This window comes from Coloeus monedula, assembly GCF_965178545.1.
Source record: "Coloeus monedula genome assembly, chromosome: 4".
NCBI classification, from domain to species: Eukaryota; Metazoa; Chordata; class Aves; order Passeriformes; family Corvidae; genus Coloeus; species Coloeus monedula.
Window position 1 is genome coordinate 52,111,983 of NC_138784.1, and position 18,567 is coordinate 52,130,549.

At 38.8% G+C, this 18,567-nt stretch overlaps 1 protein-coding gene across 2 annotated transcripts in view; it reads left to right on the top strand.

Annotated features, from left to right (window-relative positions):
- The window catches only part of ST7 (suppression of tumorigenicity 7), a gene marked incomplete at its 5' end in the record, with an annotated part of 142,002 nt that overhangs the window by 93,523 nt on the left and 29,912 nt on the right, over positions 1–18,567 (top strand). For both annotated transcript variants that reach the window (XM_082280763.1, XM_082280762.1), the window contains 3 exons: positions 1,792–1,946; positions 4,973–5,070; positions 16,795–16,909. In XM_082280763.1, coding sequence (XP_082136889.1) covers positions 1,792–1,946; positions 4,973–5,070; positions 16,795–16,909 — 368 coding nt within the window. The remainder of the gene's footprint in view (positions 1–1,791; positions 1,947–4,972; positions 5,071–16,794; positions 16,910–18,567) is intronic.

Consider the following 18,567-nt stretch of genomic DNA (forward strand, 5'->3'; position numbering starts at 1 on the left):
AGCATAAAAGGGTGAAATGAGCTATTAGACTGTCCCACTCACACTTCACAGAATTACAGAATGGTTGAGGTTAGCAGGGGTCTCTGGAGGTCAGTATCCAACCCCTCCCTTCAAACAGGGCCACCTGTTTGCACAGGACCATGTCCAGCAGGTTTTTGAGTATCTCCAAGGAGGGAGACTTGACAACTTCCTTGGACAGCTTGTGCCAGTGCTCAGTCACCTTTACAGTAAAAAAAGTGTTTCTGAGGTTCAGGGGGAACCTCCTGTGTCTCATTTTGTGCCCATTGCCTCTGGTCCTGTCACTGGGAACCACTAAAAAGAACCTGACACTGTCCTCTTTGCCCCCTCACTTCAGGTATTTACAAACTTTGACAATTTCCCCCCAAAGCCTTTTCTTCTCCAGAATGAACAGTTGCAGCTCTCTGAGCCTTTTCTCATATGTGAGATGCCCCAGTCCCTAATCACCTTTGTGGCCCTTCATTGGACTCTCTGCAGTATGTGCATGTCCCTCTTGTACTGAGGAACTCAGAATTGGACACAGCACACCCACACGTGGCCTCATCAGGGCTGGCTAGAGGGGAAGGATCACCTCCCTCACTAGTGGAAATACCTCTAGTGCAGCTCTGCTGCAGGGGCACGTTGCTGTTTTGGTTTTTGCTTGGTCTGGGTTGGGTTTTCTTTGTTGTTGTTGTTTTAGCTCTACAACTACATTTATAGTCCATTCTTTTTATATTCCAATTAAATGCAGTTCTATTGATTCTTTTATGCCATTACAGTAAAGGAAACAGTTTATATTAAAACAATAGTGCATAAAACCAGTCTTGATTTCCAGAAGCAGTTGTAGAGATGTAGGCTTAGTGAGACAGTGCTTTACTTTCTGGGACAGCTGTCAGTAGGTGTACTCACGGGCTGAGTGATGTAGTACCTAAAGATGAGAGTTGTGGTGTTGTTGATAGAATATTTATTTGACGCTTCTGGCCCATCGTGGTTGGAGGCCGCTGTGTCCTCCTGGAAAGCATCCCAGATGAGGCTGCTTTGGCTATGCACCACACCAGCACTCAGCCTCCGCCCAACAGCGCTGGGCTATGCCCACAGAAGCCACGCACACGTACACCACCGGAAAGTTGCTGAGTGCGTCACCAAGAATAAAGAGGCGGCAGGGGTCCTTCACACAGAGTTCCACAAGAGATTACTACCATGGAAAGGCTCCGAGGGTGAAAACCCACGAACACAGGAGGGCGCAGGGTATAAGTATGAGGGTGACACGGGGCGGAGAGAGGGCCAGGGACCAATGGAGAAAGAGCCAAGGGGAGGGAGCATAGGCGGGGCCAGGGTACACAACCCAAGGGGGAAACAGGGAGGGGGGAGCCAAGGACCAAGAGCTAATGGGAAAGCGGGGAAGGGAAAACATTCCAGGACATGAACTTATAAGGGGTCCAGGGGGTGGAGAGTTAGCAAACCAATCAGGGTAACAGAACTGGGGTACATTAACAAAAAGTGACAGAGCCCCTTGGGAGAGGCGGTTTCGATCACCCTGCCTTAAGGCTTACCCAAGGGGGTTGATTCAAACTTTGGGGCTGTCTCACCATCCCCAGGCCCCCCAGCTCACAGGCTGCCTCTGCCACAGAGGCAGCCACTGCAACATTTATTCATCAGAATAATTCATCAGAAAGGTACATGGACAAAATTTCCTTGCCTCTGTATTTAGCATATCCTTTCCAGTCTGCATGTCTTCATACAGTTTTTATGTCATGGACCTTTCTCATGGTTTTTCATCTGATATTTTTGCAGGTGTGCTACTGCTTATATTCTCTTAGCTGAAGAGGAAGCGACAACAATTGTAGAAGCAGAGAAGCTGTTCAAGCAGGCTCTGAAAGCTGGAGAGGGCTGTTACAGGCGCAGTCAGCAGCTACAGCACCACGGTGCCCAATATGAAGCCCAACACAGTAAGTTTCTTAGGAGGGAGAGAAGTTCCAAGGAGTTCTTTGGATTTGGGGGTTTGGTTTTTTTGTTTCCCCCCTAAGAACTAATCACTCAGTGTTTGACATTGGCTAAAATATGGCCCTAGAGCCAGACTCTTCTGTTTTAGTGTTTTTGCTTGATTCTGTTGCTGAGCTATCAATGCTCAGATTACACACGTACCTTTATTTTGTAATGGCAGAAAATATTGTAGCATGTACTTAACAGAAAAGAAAAGGTATCAGAGCCGAAGAGATATAATATTCAGGAAAAGCTGGACACCATTTAAGGAAGTTACCTTTAGCCATTTTTCAAACCGGTTCATGTTGTGAAAAGGCAGTAAAGAATGGTGGAAACAGGAGTGAAGTGATGCTTTGCCTGCTTTTTTCCATCAGCTCTGAGGGTAAATGCTTACACTGTTGTTCCGTGTAAAAGTTAATGAGACCAATTAGCCAGTGGGACATTTGAAGTTAGTTGCATTTGTTAAGAAAGGTCACAGAAACAAAAATTAACAACTGAAATAATAAAATACTTTAATTGAAAGTCTAGATTTTTATTACTTTTTAAAAAACTTTGAATAAGCATGTCTATCTGCTGTTTTATTTTTTAAATACTCCTAAAATCTAAGAAAGTACAATCACTGATGGTAAATGACCAAAAAGATAATTAAACAAACAGTCAAGGTTATTTCTAGACTACAATGGCTACCTTAGGCAAAAATAACACCAAATCATTGCATAAATACAATCACTAGCATATTTTTGGTCATCTTCAGGTTTCTTAGGACCTAAATTCACAGCCTCTGGCTATCTTACATAATTTGAAGATTACTGATAAAAATTGCACATAGTAAAATTGTCTGTGATCCCTGATTTCAAAAGTGTCTGCAAGTCTATACCTGAAAACCTGAGGTTTCATAAAGCTTGGGGGTAGTATTTTAAGCATTTGTTGGTTGTAAAACTATATTTAGGATGATTTGTTCATTTTTGCTGGAAGTAAAAATATAGAGTAGCTGAGCCCTTGAAGCAATTTTTGTGCTGTAGCAGGTTTATGGTTGTCTATGAAACCTTAATTTGTGGACTCAATCCATCCTGAGTGCAGCAATTCTATGAAGAGTACACAGTAAGTAGTTAGTAAGCACTCCCATGATGTTTTTGTCCAAGGTAACCTGAGAAAGTTTGTGCAGGCAGATACAAGTATGGTATTTCCGTAACCTGTGTGTGCTAGAGGGCCACTGTCATCATCAGGTTTGACACCCTGAACCTTCAGTACTTCAGCAGAGGAAGTAACCCGTTGAATCACAAAACTGAGTGCATTGTCACAGAGCAGGGAGGCTGAAAAGTGACTGCCAGCTCTGGCTGTGTCTTCAGGAGGATCTTCAGCAGGGGCTGGATCATCCCACATCTCTGTACCACCTGGTCTCCCCTTGAAAATGTCAGTGTGCACCCACAGAAATTAGAGAAGCTCCAGCCTCAGATGTTGCCTTGGACACAGGGGCTTCACGTAGAATTCTTTTGATTATATGCTGGACTTTTGCATGGTTTACAAAGGTGGAGAGGAGGGACTGTGGACACATGTGTTGCAGTTCCATGGTTCTGAGAAGTCTTGGAGTCCATTTCTGGTCTTCAAAGTGGACTCTGGGATTCAAAGTGGGCATTTCATCTTTTAAAGGTGAAAAACACTGTAATCTCTTAAACAGTAACATATTATTCTATGTTTCTGTTTATTCATGTGTTCCGCCTCCTTCATAGCATATTTTGTTAGACCATAAATTTTGAGAGTAGATAATGACTTTGAGTACCCAATTTGCCCTCTTTCAAAAGGTGCTAGTTTATAGAAAGTAAGGGCAATCTTATTTTTAAGGTTGCTCATGTTAGGCATCCCAAGTCATTAGTAACCTCAGAGAATTTCGGCCTGAAAGATTATCTTGATTTCATAGTAAGTAAATGCCTTTTGACAATTCCTGCTCAAAATCCTGAAAAGAAGCTTAACCTGAAGTGTATACCTCATAGCACACTACATAAACATGTTGAAACAGATGTAACTAATAAATTGTGTATTCAATATATAGGAATCAATAAAGAGATAAGGAATTAGGTAATACAGAATACAGCTAAAGAAATTCTTCCCTCCCTTATTTGTCTTTTTCCTCTAAAGTAAGTCCTTTCAACCTGCTGCTTAATCTATTCGAAAATTTTAATCACAGCTTTAAAACGGTTCATAGGTACTTGGAATGTTTTCAGCACATGTTGTTCTTATTATGAAAGGCTTGAAAATTTTAGGAATAGGCTAAAATCTTTACAGACCAGATGCTATACGCAAAGATAATTTGTAGCAGGTGTCTTACATTTTCATGATTCAGTAATTTTGTAGATGGTTATCTGCCCGCTCATTTCCTGTTGGTCCAGAAGCATTTTAAGAGTTCACATTCGAAGTGAATGAGGATTGAAAGGAGTAAGAATTCTCCAAGAGAATAATTATCACCACTGTTTAGTTTCTGTTGTCTTTGCTGTTAGGGAATCTTCTAGCACACAGGACTGTCATATCTGAAACATGTTAATTTGCCATCCATAATTTGTGGTGTGAGGAATTTGAAGATGGCAGTTGGGTAATGAGTAAAGACTGTAAACAGAAAGTTCAGTGTATATTTACCGTCTAATCATTAAGAAAAAGATTGTTAGAGGATGAGGATTTGCTTTAATACTTCTTGTTGACAAGCATGTACATAATAACTGTACCTTCAGATCTGCTTATATTTCACCAGTGCAAGGCCAACCCAAGAGTACTTATTTATACCACTGTAAATCTGGATTAATTCCATTGATTTCTGTAATGCCACATCTAAATCTTCAGAATTTGGTAACTTTTTATCAAATTCTTGTGAAAGCATTGGTGGTAGCGAGTAAGAAAAAAATTGAAAGAAAACTGTGTTTCCTTTTGTATTGGAATACTATAAATGAACCTTTGTTTTATCTTTTTTATCTTAATGCTCTTTCTTTTTCCTCTTGTACAGGAAGGGACACCAATGTGTTAGTATATATTAAAAGAAGGCTGGCAATGTGTGCAAGGAAACTGGGGAGGACCAGGGAAGCAGTAAAAATGATGAGAGATGTGAGTTTGTATTTCTTTCACATGTGATATTTGCATAATAGTAGTATAGAAATTATACATTTTCTTGCAAGTTAGCAGCCATTCCTGCTTCATTCAGCACTGCTGTTCTTTTGTATGTATAATGTGCATAAAGACTAACTTAAGTGATCATTTATTTATAAGGTTATAAAAGCAGCATCAAATACCAAATGGACAGTTACCCCTGCAGACTGAATTTTCCATCCTGGTACATGTGCAATGAAGTTCAGTCTTTAATTATTTGATCATGAAGTTAGTAACATTTTTTTTCTGAACCATGTAGTGAATGCTGCTAACTTCATAAGCAGATCTTAAGTATTCTGTTTTCTCCTTCAAAACTGCCGTTTGGCTCTGTGCATTGTTTGCATCACACTATTCAGATATGAGGACAGTGTTATTTATTCATGCAAAACCTATCACTGAAAAGTCAAACCCCAAGTAATGAATCTGTAATGAACTGAACTCCCTCCGAGAAGGGAGCTGACTGTATTCTGGCTTTGTGGGCAGGGGAGCTACCAATGGTAGTCATAAATCAGTAAGCTGCAAAGCTGCAGACTTGAAACCCTGAACAGTAGCTATTTTGGAGATGGCAGAAGGGGCAGCTGTTCACATTAGGCAATGTATATGTTTCAAATATATAAAAGGCTCAAGTTTAGATGTAGCTGTGAATGCCCAGCATTTCTTTCATTGATATTCCCAGGATGCAGATTAGGAACACAGTTCTTTGAGGGGGTGACTGACATCACCTGAGGTAGCAAATCTGTGACAGAAGGAGGAATGGAGCCCTACAGCTCTGGGCAGATGATGGTAAAACTACCTCCCAGTTTCCTGTGTTTCTTACACTTCATATTCCAGCTCCCACAAAAAGCCAGGAAGAGATGAATCCAGCAAGATACATAGTTCTGCAAATTAAGATGCAGGTGTTAAATTTTAAATGCACAAAATGAAATCCCAGACCAGAATGAAGCACCTGTAAAGTGTGCTTCAGGCAGCTCAGATGAATGGTTCAGAAATCTGCCTAGTGAAAAGAGAAATTCTTTTTGCAAGTCAGTGTGAATTTTAATACAAAGAGGAAAGCGACTTTCTCTGGAGCTGAGGCACTTGCATCAATGGCAGTGGGGCAAGTATGTTTGCCAGCTTGGAATCCAGTACTCAACATCTTCTTCTGGAACTGGAGCACTCATGAGTATTTTTTGAAAACATTGAGCAGAGTTCGCTGTAATAATGCAGGTTCTCATCCTAAATATCTGCCAGATGGGAAGTGGTGAGTAACTTAGTTTCCTGACTTGCTGGGACCCTTCAGGCACACAACTCTCAATCTCCAGAATCACTAGAATCCCAGACAGAGGTGTTGAAAAAGAGCTTGTTAAAAAAACAGCCATTGTACAGCTAGGAGTGTGAGAAAGAAGGATGAGGAAGAAAGACCTGGTTTAGCACTCTTCTGGCCAGCTGGGAGAATGTAGATTTCAAAAAACATTGTTTTCAGTCCAGCCAGCTCTGCTGATGCTTCATGAATTTTGTTACACAAGTACTGTGGGACAAATACTGAAATGTTTTGGGAGAAACATTGGAATTCTAAGTTCTGGCATTAATACAGAAAAAAGATAAAATTTTGAATCTCCCATTCAAATATCACACATCATAATTATGCCAACTTCTGGAGCTTACTATGGGCTGCTGAATGTGTTTTGTGATTTGTAGATAGGGCTATGGGGAACAGATACTGTGTGAAGCCTTCTTCTGCTCCTGTCAATATGTATGGATAGTTGTGTATGCAGAACACTTGGTTTGGGGACTTGGGTGGTCTATCTAGTCCTAGATTTCTTATGCAAAGTGAGAAGCAGAGCTTTGATTAGCGAATTGCCTATTTTGTCACTAGAGATAAAATAGTCTGAAATTTATAAGCAAAAGAGAAAATTGTTGAAATTAAGTACAACATGGATCTTGAGAGGCAGCAATAACAGGAAGACCCAAAGTCTTCAGTTATTAAACATCTGAAGGACAGAAAACACTCTTCTACAGGAATATTTTGTTAAAATGGAAGGACTGGATGCGAGACAAAGGAGGTATAAAGATAGAATTTCATCTTGGAGAGTTTCAGCTCAGATCAAAGCATTCTGTGTTTTTCCACACACAGACACTAAGCCAAATCCTCAGAACTGAATTTAGATGCCTCTAGAGCTCTTCATTTTAAGCAAGCAGAGCTGAGAATTAGCAAGTCTCTAGAGGAAATATAAAAGCAGCAGTAACTCTAGGTCACAGCTCCAGTACACTGGGAGCAAGATGAGGGTCAAGTCAGCTTTGCAGATGCTTTTCTTAGACTGGCTTGGAGCTACTTATTTCTGATGAATGCAAATCCTCCATTTCTTCATAGAAGACATAAATAGTACACTTATGGAGAGGTTTGAAGAACATGAATCTGTCATTGAAGGTTTCTTCATGATTGATGAGGAAGGAGATGAATTTATTCATCCTAAAAAGAGTACGAAGAATACGTTGGCTAGGGACTGCTGAATCTAACATCAGAGGGCGGAGGCCCTGTTTGTGTTTGAAAGATTGAAAACAGGTTTCTCAAGATGTGGAACATGATGGAAATGAAGTGTTAAGAGGTTCATGACACCATCTGGGAAATATGATTGGGATGTAGTGAGTCTTTGACACTTTGAAAAACTAAAATATTTGAGAGTGTTTAATTCATTGCATATATGAGGCCATCTTGAGGACATTACTGATGGATTAGATTGTCTTGCTTAAATTTTATGTAAGAAAAGACTGAGATCCTACTTAAAGCACCTTAATGAAAGGGAAATGAGTTGTTGGTGACTTAAATAAGAGTTTGATTTTATGGTTATATACACTGCTGATATAAAAATCATATTTCTTAGTATTATACTGAAGGTATTTAAAACCAGGGTTTTTTTTTAGAACTGATTTAAAAAACTGTTTAAAAATCAAGGGTGCTTTAATTTTAAAAAATTGGGTAGGAATTTCTGTTGCTTCTGTGAGTGATTTTGAGAGAGTATTTTTTTGCTGGCTTTGTTGCTTGGATGTAACTCGTTCAGTTGAGTTGAATTAATGAGAATTATGAACCTGTAGTTTCCATGGAAACATGTAATGAAATCATACATAGGTGTTGCTTTTGCTTGTATTTCTGATGGTAATTATTTACTATATTTTGCTATAGAAACCAGCAGCTGTCAGTATTTGTATATATTGAGTTAACTTGTGATCTCATTTTGATTAGTGTATTGTTGGAATAACTCCAGTGTAGTCAACAGAATTATTCCAGTTTTATTATTGTTTATACAGAGCATGATATGGTCTGTGAGGGAACTAGATTGCTTTTACTGTCTCTGAGGAGAAAGTCTACAGTGCTCGTTGTTTTACTTGTTGTGCTGATTACGTTAGGAGGATTTAAAGTAGTTTGTTCTAAATGATTTTGGAGAATTTAGTATGTGCAGAGGCGAAAGGCCATAATGGTGGCTGTGAGTAATCTTCATGTTGAACTGTCCTTGTGGGCAGTATTGCAAGCCAGTGGTGGTGATGAGCAAGGGTTGCCTTTTGTGCCACCTGCTTTCCATCTGCTCTTTTCAGATTCCCTCACCATTACAATGGAAGAAAACAGGAATGTGCTAGGTTTGCGTTTTGTGGTTTTTATTGATTGAAAACAGAGAGGATGTGGAGGGTATGCAAAGGCACTTCACTTTCTGCTTTGTGGGCGACTGGATCAGTGACTGACTGCACCACTGAATTCAGGAGCAGGCCAACACAGTCACTTTTCTTAATTGGGTCACTGGAAATGTGAAAATGTACCATGCAAGAAAATGAATTTTCAAATTAATTGGAGCTTCTTGGGATTGTTCTGGAGAACATTTGGTCTGTGGAACAAGTTTTAATTGAAGGGTGATGTATGTTTATGAAGGAGAAGGGTGGCAGGCAGAATGTGTGCTAGTGGACAAAGCAAGTGGAAGTTCTTAATTGCTTCCTACTTCAGAGAGAAAATGAAAGAAACTCATTCTAGAGTGTATTTATCTCCTGCCCCATGAGCCTGCACTCCCTCAAAGATTGCTTTGTGTTCTTAATAAGTATATATTTCTGAGACACAGTGGAATTGCTACTTGCTCTATGCTCAGCAACTTTGTTCAAAAATGAGTAAGGTTTAGGGAGAGAAGAAGGTCTCCAGGTCTCCTTAAGTCTGGAGAAGGATAGAAAGAAAAACACTTTTTAAGGGTCAGGAAAGTCTATTTTATTTCTAGTATCAGTTGTATCTGCTGAGAAATTACTCTTCAGATCATGATAAAGGACCTAGAAGTCTGCTTTTACATATTTAGCTCTGAGAACTTTGCTGAGGATATTTCAGTTGAATGTTTATGTGTTCATCTTGGTGCTCACTTGCAGTCTCTAAATGTGTATTTTTATGCCACAGAGGACACCTAAACAACTTGTGTTGTCTCTTGCTGCATGCTTATCAATTGGCTGCATGAAAAGTGGGCTGCCCTAAGAATCTAAAATGGTTTAAGAGGTTATGTCACTTGAAGGGTACTCAATCACACTAAATCAATTTTAATGATACAGGTAGGTTTGGTTTTTATCTTTTTGTGATCAGTGGTATTAGTGATTTTTTCTGGGATGATAGTTCTGCAAATCTAGCATACTTTCTTGTTAGCTTCTTTTGCTGAGCTTTGAATAAGGATTTCTATTCAATATTCTATTGAATTCTGTATTCTTGTGTGCATTGCTGATTTCTTCTTGAGTAAGACAAATACATAGCCAGGACAGTGTTCTGCACCTCAAATTATCAAGTTGTGTGAAACAAAGAGGGTACTTACTGCTAATAAAGATATTATGATCCCTAGAAACTTAACAACACAATCTCTGCAGCTGCTTGCATCGACGGCTACTGTCTGTCTCTCCCAAATGCTGCTGTGCTTGAGGCAAGGGTGAGTGAGTCAGCTCTTTGGCTTGTGTTACACAGGTCAGGTTAGGCAGGCTGCTCTGCCTTGAGTGGGATTCTAGCTTTATTAACATCTGTAGCAGTTGTTTAAAGTACCATTTATTAAAATTTGAAGGGAGAGTACTTAGTTCAATGAGACCAAGTGTTACCTCATAGATTTTAGAAGAGTGCTACTCTTGTGAATGGTGACATTTGCCAGTCTCCACCACAGAGTGATTATCTTCAGTTAATCTTGTTCTGATACACAAGCACTGCAATAGTGGCAAGTGATAAATGCTGATTTTAACATTTTCATATGTCTGTAATCTGGTCACAGATTCACATGGTATGGTAAGTGGGTAGGGCGAGTTGGAGTATCCCTCATTTCAGTGGGCTCTTAAACAAAATGGAGACTTCCATGATTCCCCTAATGATGTTTATCCCTTCCTTTATCTTCACATCCTCAGACCCCTCACTTTTAGTCGTGATTGTGATTCTGTCCAGAACCTCAGAAGCTAGAAATTTGGTGACTACTACCTAAACTTACAATAATGTTTCTCATATAAATTACAGGTTTCCAGTATTGTCATTCTATTAGATAGAATATAGTCACACAGTCTTGGTAGGAGCCGTGGTAACCTGGACTCCTTTTTGTTCACCATCTTGCATCACTCCATGTTCAGAGACTTTGTATAGTACTTTTATTATGGTCTTCCATCTCTCTGGAATCTCCTAGCTCATTTTTGAGGTCCTAGATAATTTCCTCACTTTAATTTCACTTAAAAATCCATTTCTAAAAATATGTTAGTTTCTGAAAAAAGTACTTTGGGACGTTCCTTCTATGATTAATTCTACCTACTGCTTTTGCCACCTCTTAGTAACCAGTTTCAGGGAGAATTAGATATACTAAATATGAATTTTCATGAACAGATTGTTTCTAGTAGAAGGTGTCCCTGTCCTCAGCAGGGGAGTTTAAACTAGATGATCTGTAAGGTCCTTTCTAACCCAAACCATTCTGTGAATCTGTAATGGAAATAAAGCGCTTTTTTTGGGGCAGGACTACGAGTAATGACTTTATTTTAATACTTTATAGAGTTACTAATATTTGATGTAACAAACATTATTATAATTTAGCACTGTTACTAGTTTTATATAATGTAATTGTTTAGTAATAAGTATAAAATCTAGAACAGCTTGTGCTCTTCTGGGTTCATGCCACATCTGCCTTTAAAATTCTCTTTATACCTGAAAGACATGCATTTTTATGGCATAGTCCAAATAACAGCATTTTGTAATTATATTCTTTAAAGAACTTAAGTCATGCTCTAAAGACTTCAATCCTCCAATTAAGAGAGAACATAAAGGCTGCATGTTCTAACATATTTCCTTAGAGTTTGCATATTTAGTAAGATATTTTTCACTTAATTTACTCATTGTTAATCCTGCATTGAAGAGAAGTCGTATTATCTTTGAATATTACACAGAACTAGGCCTAAATTCAATTTTAAAATTGAATGATGGCAAATTATAAGCCTGTGCCGTCCCACAGTGTAAACTGGATCTGGGTCTCTTTTCTGACAGTCTGAAGTTGTCAAATTTCCTGAATTCCACATACAAGGAAAATACGAGGATCCTACTGCTACTCATTTCCAAGCTTCAAAACAACAGGATCTGACAGATTTGGTGTCTTAGCTCCTATCCCCTCTGAGCTGTAAAAGAGTAACTGTGGAGCTGCTTCCAAACAAAACAGTGATTATTTACCAAAAGGAATGCAGCACTTAAAGAAATTAATGAATTGACAGAATCCTACTTTTGTTATAATTAAGCAGAACTTTAATTCAGGTACGTCCAGTGTATTTAATTAATTTTCCAACTCCAAGAGCTGTGACAGTGTTTACATCACAGGAATCCCACTCACAATGTGACGGTGGTGGAATAACTTGCACTTTTAGGACCAGGAGTTAGACTAATTTTTAAGCATTTTACATTGCTAACAGAGCCTTTTTGTGTGTTAACTTCAGTCTGCTGACACTGTTTCTGCCCTTCTGTCCTTGACAGGTGAGCTGGCCAGGAGAACAACTTAAGATTAGTGTATCTAATTAGACATCAGAAGGTCAACATGGAGTGACATGTTGCAAAAGCCCAGAGTGAGCTTCAGTCAGAGCTTAGACGTGTGAAAGGTCATCTGCAGACAATGAGGCCCACAGAAATGGAGGCTTCTGTTTTTCTACTCAGAAATGGCTTGGAGTTCTACCTTTCCTACCTTGTCCAGTTAACAGATTACAGGTCATATGCCAGAAAGCAGTTCATGCAAAGCACTTGTGAAAAGGCTGGTGCTGTCCATACTGTGTTCTTGGTCCTTCAGTTTTGGTGGATAGTTGCACCTGAAAGATGGCAGCCTCAGTCATTCCTCTTTTAGGAGACAGAGTTTTCCATTTCAGATACCCACTGCAGGAACATACGCACTAGGAGTTAAGGTTGTAACAGTTTCACAGTTTGCATTGAATTTCCCTTGTTTGCTTGTTGTTTCTTTATTTTAAGATTAATTATGAATGCATTCAGTTGAATACATTGATCTGAACATCAAAAATTGTTTGTGGAGAAATAGGAGTACAAGCAATGAATGATTGCATGTCCTGCCCATAGAAGTTGTGACCATGCATACAATCATAATGCAAATGAAGAATAAATGTGTCAACACCAGGTTATATATAACATCATTCATTGTCTACCTTTGTATGCCCTTGTGTCCTGGGGTCTAGTTGTAGGCATAGCTGCAGGTTATAGTGTGTTTCTACACAAATAATGTTTCTTGGCTAATTGATTCATAATGTTGTCACAGAGAGAATAATAGATGCAGACATTAAAGCTACATTCCTTTAAAATGTTTAAAAAAATTAGATCTAAATGAAAATGCTGATAACTGAAATACTCTCAGGGAAGGGAATCTTCTTCAGTAAACGTCCTTTGGGAGACAAAACTTGTTCCTCATCCAAAAAATCAGAGGGAGATTTCCTTTTACCATAAGGCATTTTTTGTGATCATCATTTTTTCATGTCACAAAATCATTGAACCTACACCCTGCAATGTGAATTGAAGTGAGTCTGGGAATAGGGTGCTTCTGGGACTAGTGCTCACATATCTGACTGTGTCAGACTTACTTCCAAAATTTATCTGCAAACTTATACTCCCAAAATATTATTTATCTAAAAAATTAAAACTGAAATATCTGCAAAAACTACCTTTATACCCAATGAATCTTTCAAAGAAAAGCAGCTCCACTTTCTACACCTGTACCTATTTCCCCCAAACGCACAGAAGAATTGGAACAGAATATGTACTAACCCAGCTCCAGGGCTGACTTTGATCACTAGAAGGTATTTTGACCAATTCAAGTTCAAAGTAAAATCCTTGTGAACATAGATTTTGCATAATATGTTCAACAGCCATCTGAATATCCTCATGTTGTAAGGAGGGAATGCATTTATAACCGTGTGGTGTCTGTTTTCACGCGGTGTGAAAATGAGTTTAGCTCAATGGAACACTTCTGTTTAATGCCAGGCAAGAAACCAATTTAACTGGAATTTTACAATGGCGTTTTTAGTCCTAAGTAGTGTATATGTAAAATGCTGTAGTGGCTCTGTGTCTCAGGAAATCTTGAGTGCTCAATTTGATGGCTGTTTCTTGAGGTCTGAAGGTGTGGAGAAAGATGATAGCAGAGCCTTCATCTTGTCTTCAAGTGCAATGCTTGCCACGCAAATGAAAGTATTTCTCAGGTTACAGTAAAGAAGTAAAAATAATTGAAATTTATAAGCCAAGTGATTTGGCAAATATTAGTCTGTAACTTTGCAGAAAATAAATCTTTGTGTGCAAAGGGATGTCTGTGCCTCTTAAACTGGAGGCCAGATTAGAGATCAGTGATGTATGGATCTGGGGAACTCAAGGGTGTGTTTTTCATCTTGTGTTCAGGGATAATGTCCCCATCTTTACATCTCTGTGTGGAGTATGAGCCAGCTCCCCCTCCATCTGCTAGGGAGGGGAGCGAGCTCAGTCTGCTCCCCATTGCTCCTCAGCATGACCCAGTATGTGGCCTGCCCTGACCAGTCACTAGACCTGTGTGGCTGTTTTTTCTTCCCCAGTGTTTGCTTTCACTATGAGACCTGAAAGATGACCTGTCATAATATTCTTCCATCAAAGTGGCTTTACTTTCTGGCAAGTTTCTAAATAAACAAATTTTTACTGTGACTGGAAATTATTTGCAGCAAAAACTAGATACTCTACATCCAGATATGACAGAGAAATGAGTTCATGTCTTCTTTTTCTTTTTTTAATAGCAAATATGCTGTCATTTATGCACAGTCAGTGCATAAATAGCTGAGTGGCCTCTTAGAGGTGTTTTGAGGCTGCAGTATTAACTGAGTTCAGTATTACTGGGTTGGACTTCTTAGTACTCGACCTTTCCCAGATGAACCTTTATTAACACTTGTCAGTTTGTAGTCCTGGCAGTCCAGACAGTGACCTTTATTCCTCTGCTGTCTGAGACAGGGTTTATCACTCTGACAGAACCTAATTAAAATAGCAAAAAAAATAATCAGTGAGTGATGTCAGTGAGAGGCGGAGAATCAGAGTAAGAGCTTTTACTGGCCAGAGTACATCTATAACTAGCTGCAGCTCTTCCCTTTTCTTCACTGATGGAGGGAATGTTATTTTGCCAGCTATTATTCATTCTCAATGAGCAGGGATAATCTTTCTTAATCCCTTAGAGGGGTTTCTTCACAAGATGTTCATTCTGAACTTTGAATCACATTTAGGTAGTGCCAGATTCTGTCATGCTCTTTCCTGCCAAATAGTAGCTTCCTATCTTAAAAATCCAATAGTAAGGACAAGAATGAAGAGAAGTAGACTCAGTGATGGATCTTTAACTAATGAATCCAACTATGTGAATTTTCACCTGCACTTACTTTTCTTCATGAACAACGAGTTAAAACTTTTTATTTTATTCTCAAATCCTTTGACTTAACCTAGATGAGCATCAAGATCTGTGGTCTTTTTTTTTTTTTTTTTTTAAGGGGGGAGAAAAGCCTGAGAACTATGCAGTTTTGTTTGTGTTCTTTTTCACAGGTTCAGCTCCTACCAAACTGGGAGTTTATGGCCATCCCCATGCCATTAACATGAAAAGTTCAGTAACCTCTTTCAGCTGCTCTCTCAGTGATCCTGATTCTCACCAGAAATTTATGTAATCAGTTAAACAAAACACTGCCATCCTTGCCTTTCATCTAATAATCCTCAAACTGCAGCAAAATCAATGCTTTTCCAGACAGACAAGTTTAGAGTCTTAAGGTCAGAATAGTTCTTCCATTAGCCTATGCCAGACCATTTCACAAGACAGGAATTCTCTGTGCTTTGCTTCTCTGTTAAGGTCTCTTTCTTAACAGAGTGAAGAAACTCCAGTGCATTATCTGTTTCTCATTTCTGAAGTTCTTGGTGAATATCCATCCCTCTTGTTTCAGTCCTTTTTATTTTTGTTTATCTTATCTGTTTGTGAGATTAAGATTTTCTGGTTCTCATAGTTTTGCTGTTTACATCTTGAAAGGTAGGTTTATCAAGTGTCAGAGTTTTCAGATCTGGCTTATTATTTTCAAGTAGAGCAAGGCTGACCTTGGATCATATTCTTTACTTGGCATGTTGCAGTATTTCTTTTCTCATAAACCCTATCAGAGAGATTGTAAATTTTAGTGTTTCCTTGCAAGTTCCTGAAAAATAATGTCAGCAGTGTTAATACCAGCTACCCCAGTTCTTCACTGTCAGGGACCTTTTTGTGCTGAATCTACATCATGTAGGCAGTTAAACAACCTTAAAGGGGACACAAGGAAACAAGGATCTTTTAACACTACAGTTCTTTAGAGAATCACTCTGACAATAAAAAATATTGTTTAATCAATTCTGCAGTAAAAAACATGGGTGCTTCTTATAAGTGTGACTTAGAAAAAGAGATGCAATGGAGTATCAGCTTCAGTCCTTTGATTCTATGCAGGTATTGAAACTCAGGATATCTAAAAACAAATCCCTGGTATCTCTCAAAGGCTTAGTTCATGAAGTAAAAGCACTTACATATGAAAAGATTAGATTATTTTAACTCTATATTTCATTCAGTTTGTCATACAAGATGGATTCCTTAGTTATGGTGTTTGATTTGCATAAGCTTTACCTTTCCTATTGTTGCTGCCTTTTCTTTTCTTTCTCTTTTTCTTATTTTTTATATTGGCCACAATTGCAATTGTGTTCTAAAGTATTTACAGTTACAAATCCTGGTATAACATACTTGATAATATGGTTGCATATATGTAAGCTTCTCTCATTTGATGTCATTGTGGTTTTTCAATGTGTTTTCTGTTTTTTCCACTAATATACCAGAGAGATGCTGGATGATTTACTACTGATACACTGGAGCTACACTGTTGAAGATTCTCTCCCAGAACAATAACTCTTTCTCGCTTTGAAGAAGCCTGTTCATTGAAGGAGAGTTATGTGTTCAGATAGCTGGGTTGTTGGCTTTGACTAATTTCATCCTATACAAGCATGTCTTGACAAGAACCTGACCTAGTATCCATATGAGCTCAGAAATTTCTGAAATAATAGTGAACTCAGGGAAAAAACTAAGAGCAAGGGGAACTGAGGAGTTTTAACTTGGTGCCAGCTATTTCAGTGCATTTTGAACAAGAAATCCATCTCCATTTTAATAATCTAACCCTTTCATATGTTATTGATTGTAGTTGATGAAGGAGTTTCCCCTGCTCAGCATGTTCAACATCCATGAAAATCTGCTAGAGGCTTTGTTGGAACTGCAAGCATATGCAGATGTCCAGGCAGTGTTAGCAAAATATGATGGTAAGTTCAAATATGTATTTGTATTTTCTATAGGTGGTACACACAGAAGAAATATATTTAAGTCAAACTCTTAAAATTTAGGAAACACTGTAATTAAATTGATTGGAATGAGCTTCATACATGCCCTTACACAATCCTTTATCCAAAGATTAAATACTGTGCATTTTTTCTGCCAATGCATCCTTAAATCATTGTACAGGGTGATGGCACTCACTAGAATCTCCTCTGTGCTTTCTTTGCTTTCTGTTGATTTTTAAAGAATGACTGTTTAGGTTTTGCAGACTTTTTATTGCGTGCTATTCAAACATTTTCTGAAGAAAAGATTATCAGTGCCCCTGGTAGACTTACCTGTGAATGTTGACTTAGTAGCATACAAGTGCTTTAAAAGCATTGATTTAACTTCATAGCAGTCTAGTGAGTAGCAGACTTCATGTCTTAAAGGGAAAACTTGGAAAGCTCAGAAGAGTAGGTGGACTTGTATTGATTTTTTTGTTGTTTTTCAGTAGACATTGGTTTTTGCGGCACTGCGACTGTTTTCATGTCCAAATCACAGCTGCTGCATCTCTAGCTCTTTGAACTTGAATTCAAGACACCAGGATTTCAGAGATGCAGAGTGAGAATCACCAACTGGCATACGTTGTTTAGACCGAATTTACTGGGTTTTTCTTGTATTGCATAAAAGCTTGGTGATAAAAACAGGAATACAATCCATCTGTAGAGCAGCCTTCATCAGCCCGCACAGTGCCACTCGTCCTCCTCTTACTGCAGTCCCTGGCTTACTCAGTAGCCACATCCCAAGTTCTGCATCAAGTGAATCAGGGAACCTACAGCTGTCAGTTTCCTGTTGTGTTACTACACAGTCCTCATTCATCCTCAGAAAAGTGTCATTCTGTGCACTGGGTTATGAGAGTTTATGAAAGGAATATTATATAATGATATAACTAAAAATGAGATCATAACCTGCATGTATCAAATAGCTGACTTAAGTGAAACCTATGTAGCCTTAATTAACTCTTTTGCTAGGTTGATCTTGTAGCCTTTAAAATGTTCTTAATTGCTAGCTCTTACTATCTCTGGTGTTCTTTGAGCAAAGATTTTAAGGTTTGCAACATCTACAGTTTTGGAAAAGATGGATGGACATTATTTGAGCTGCTGTTTTATAAATGCCTACCAATATGGACACTGGAGCCTATATGCACAATGCTTTGGACACTCTTTCTCATGGATTCTTTTAAGGAATTGGCTGGTCTTCTGTCACATTTGCTTACTGAATTGTCTTCTCTTTTGCATGCTCTGTTTTAGCTTTTAATTGCTCCCACTTCCTACCAGAGGCTCCTTGTACCAGTACTGCTCATTCTCAGTTCCATTCTTCTGCTTTTCCTGATCACCTATCCAAATCTTCTCTTCAGGGCAGTGATGGTCAAGATACATCTCCATCCACTTTTACAGCTACTGTCTTAACATCTTTTCCATCTTCTCTTTTCTCTGTGGCTTCTGCCTCCTCTTCATTTGTCATTCTCTGTTGCCTTGCCTGGGTACCAAAAAGCAGAACAGCAGCTCACACAGACAGAGACTTCTTGCTGTCAGCCCCAGTACTTGGGCCCGTATCATCCCTCAGAACCATGGCAAGGGGATGCATGTTCATTGGATTACTTAAT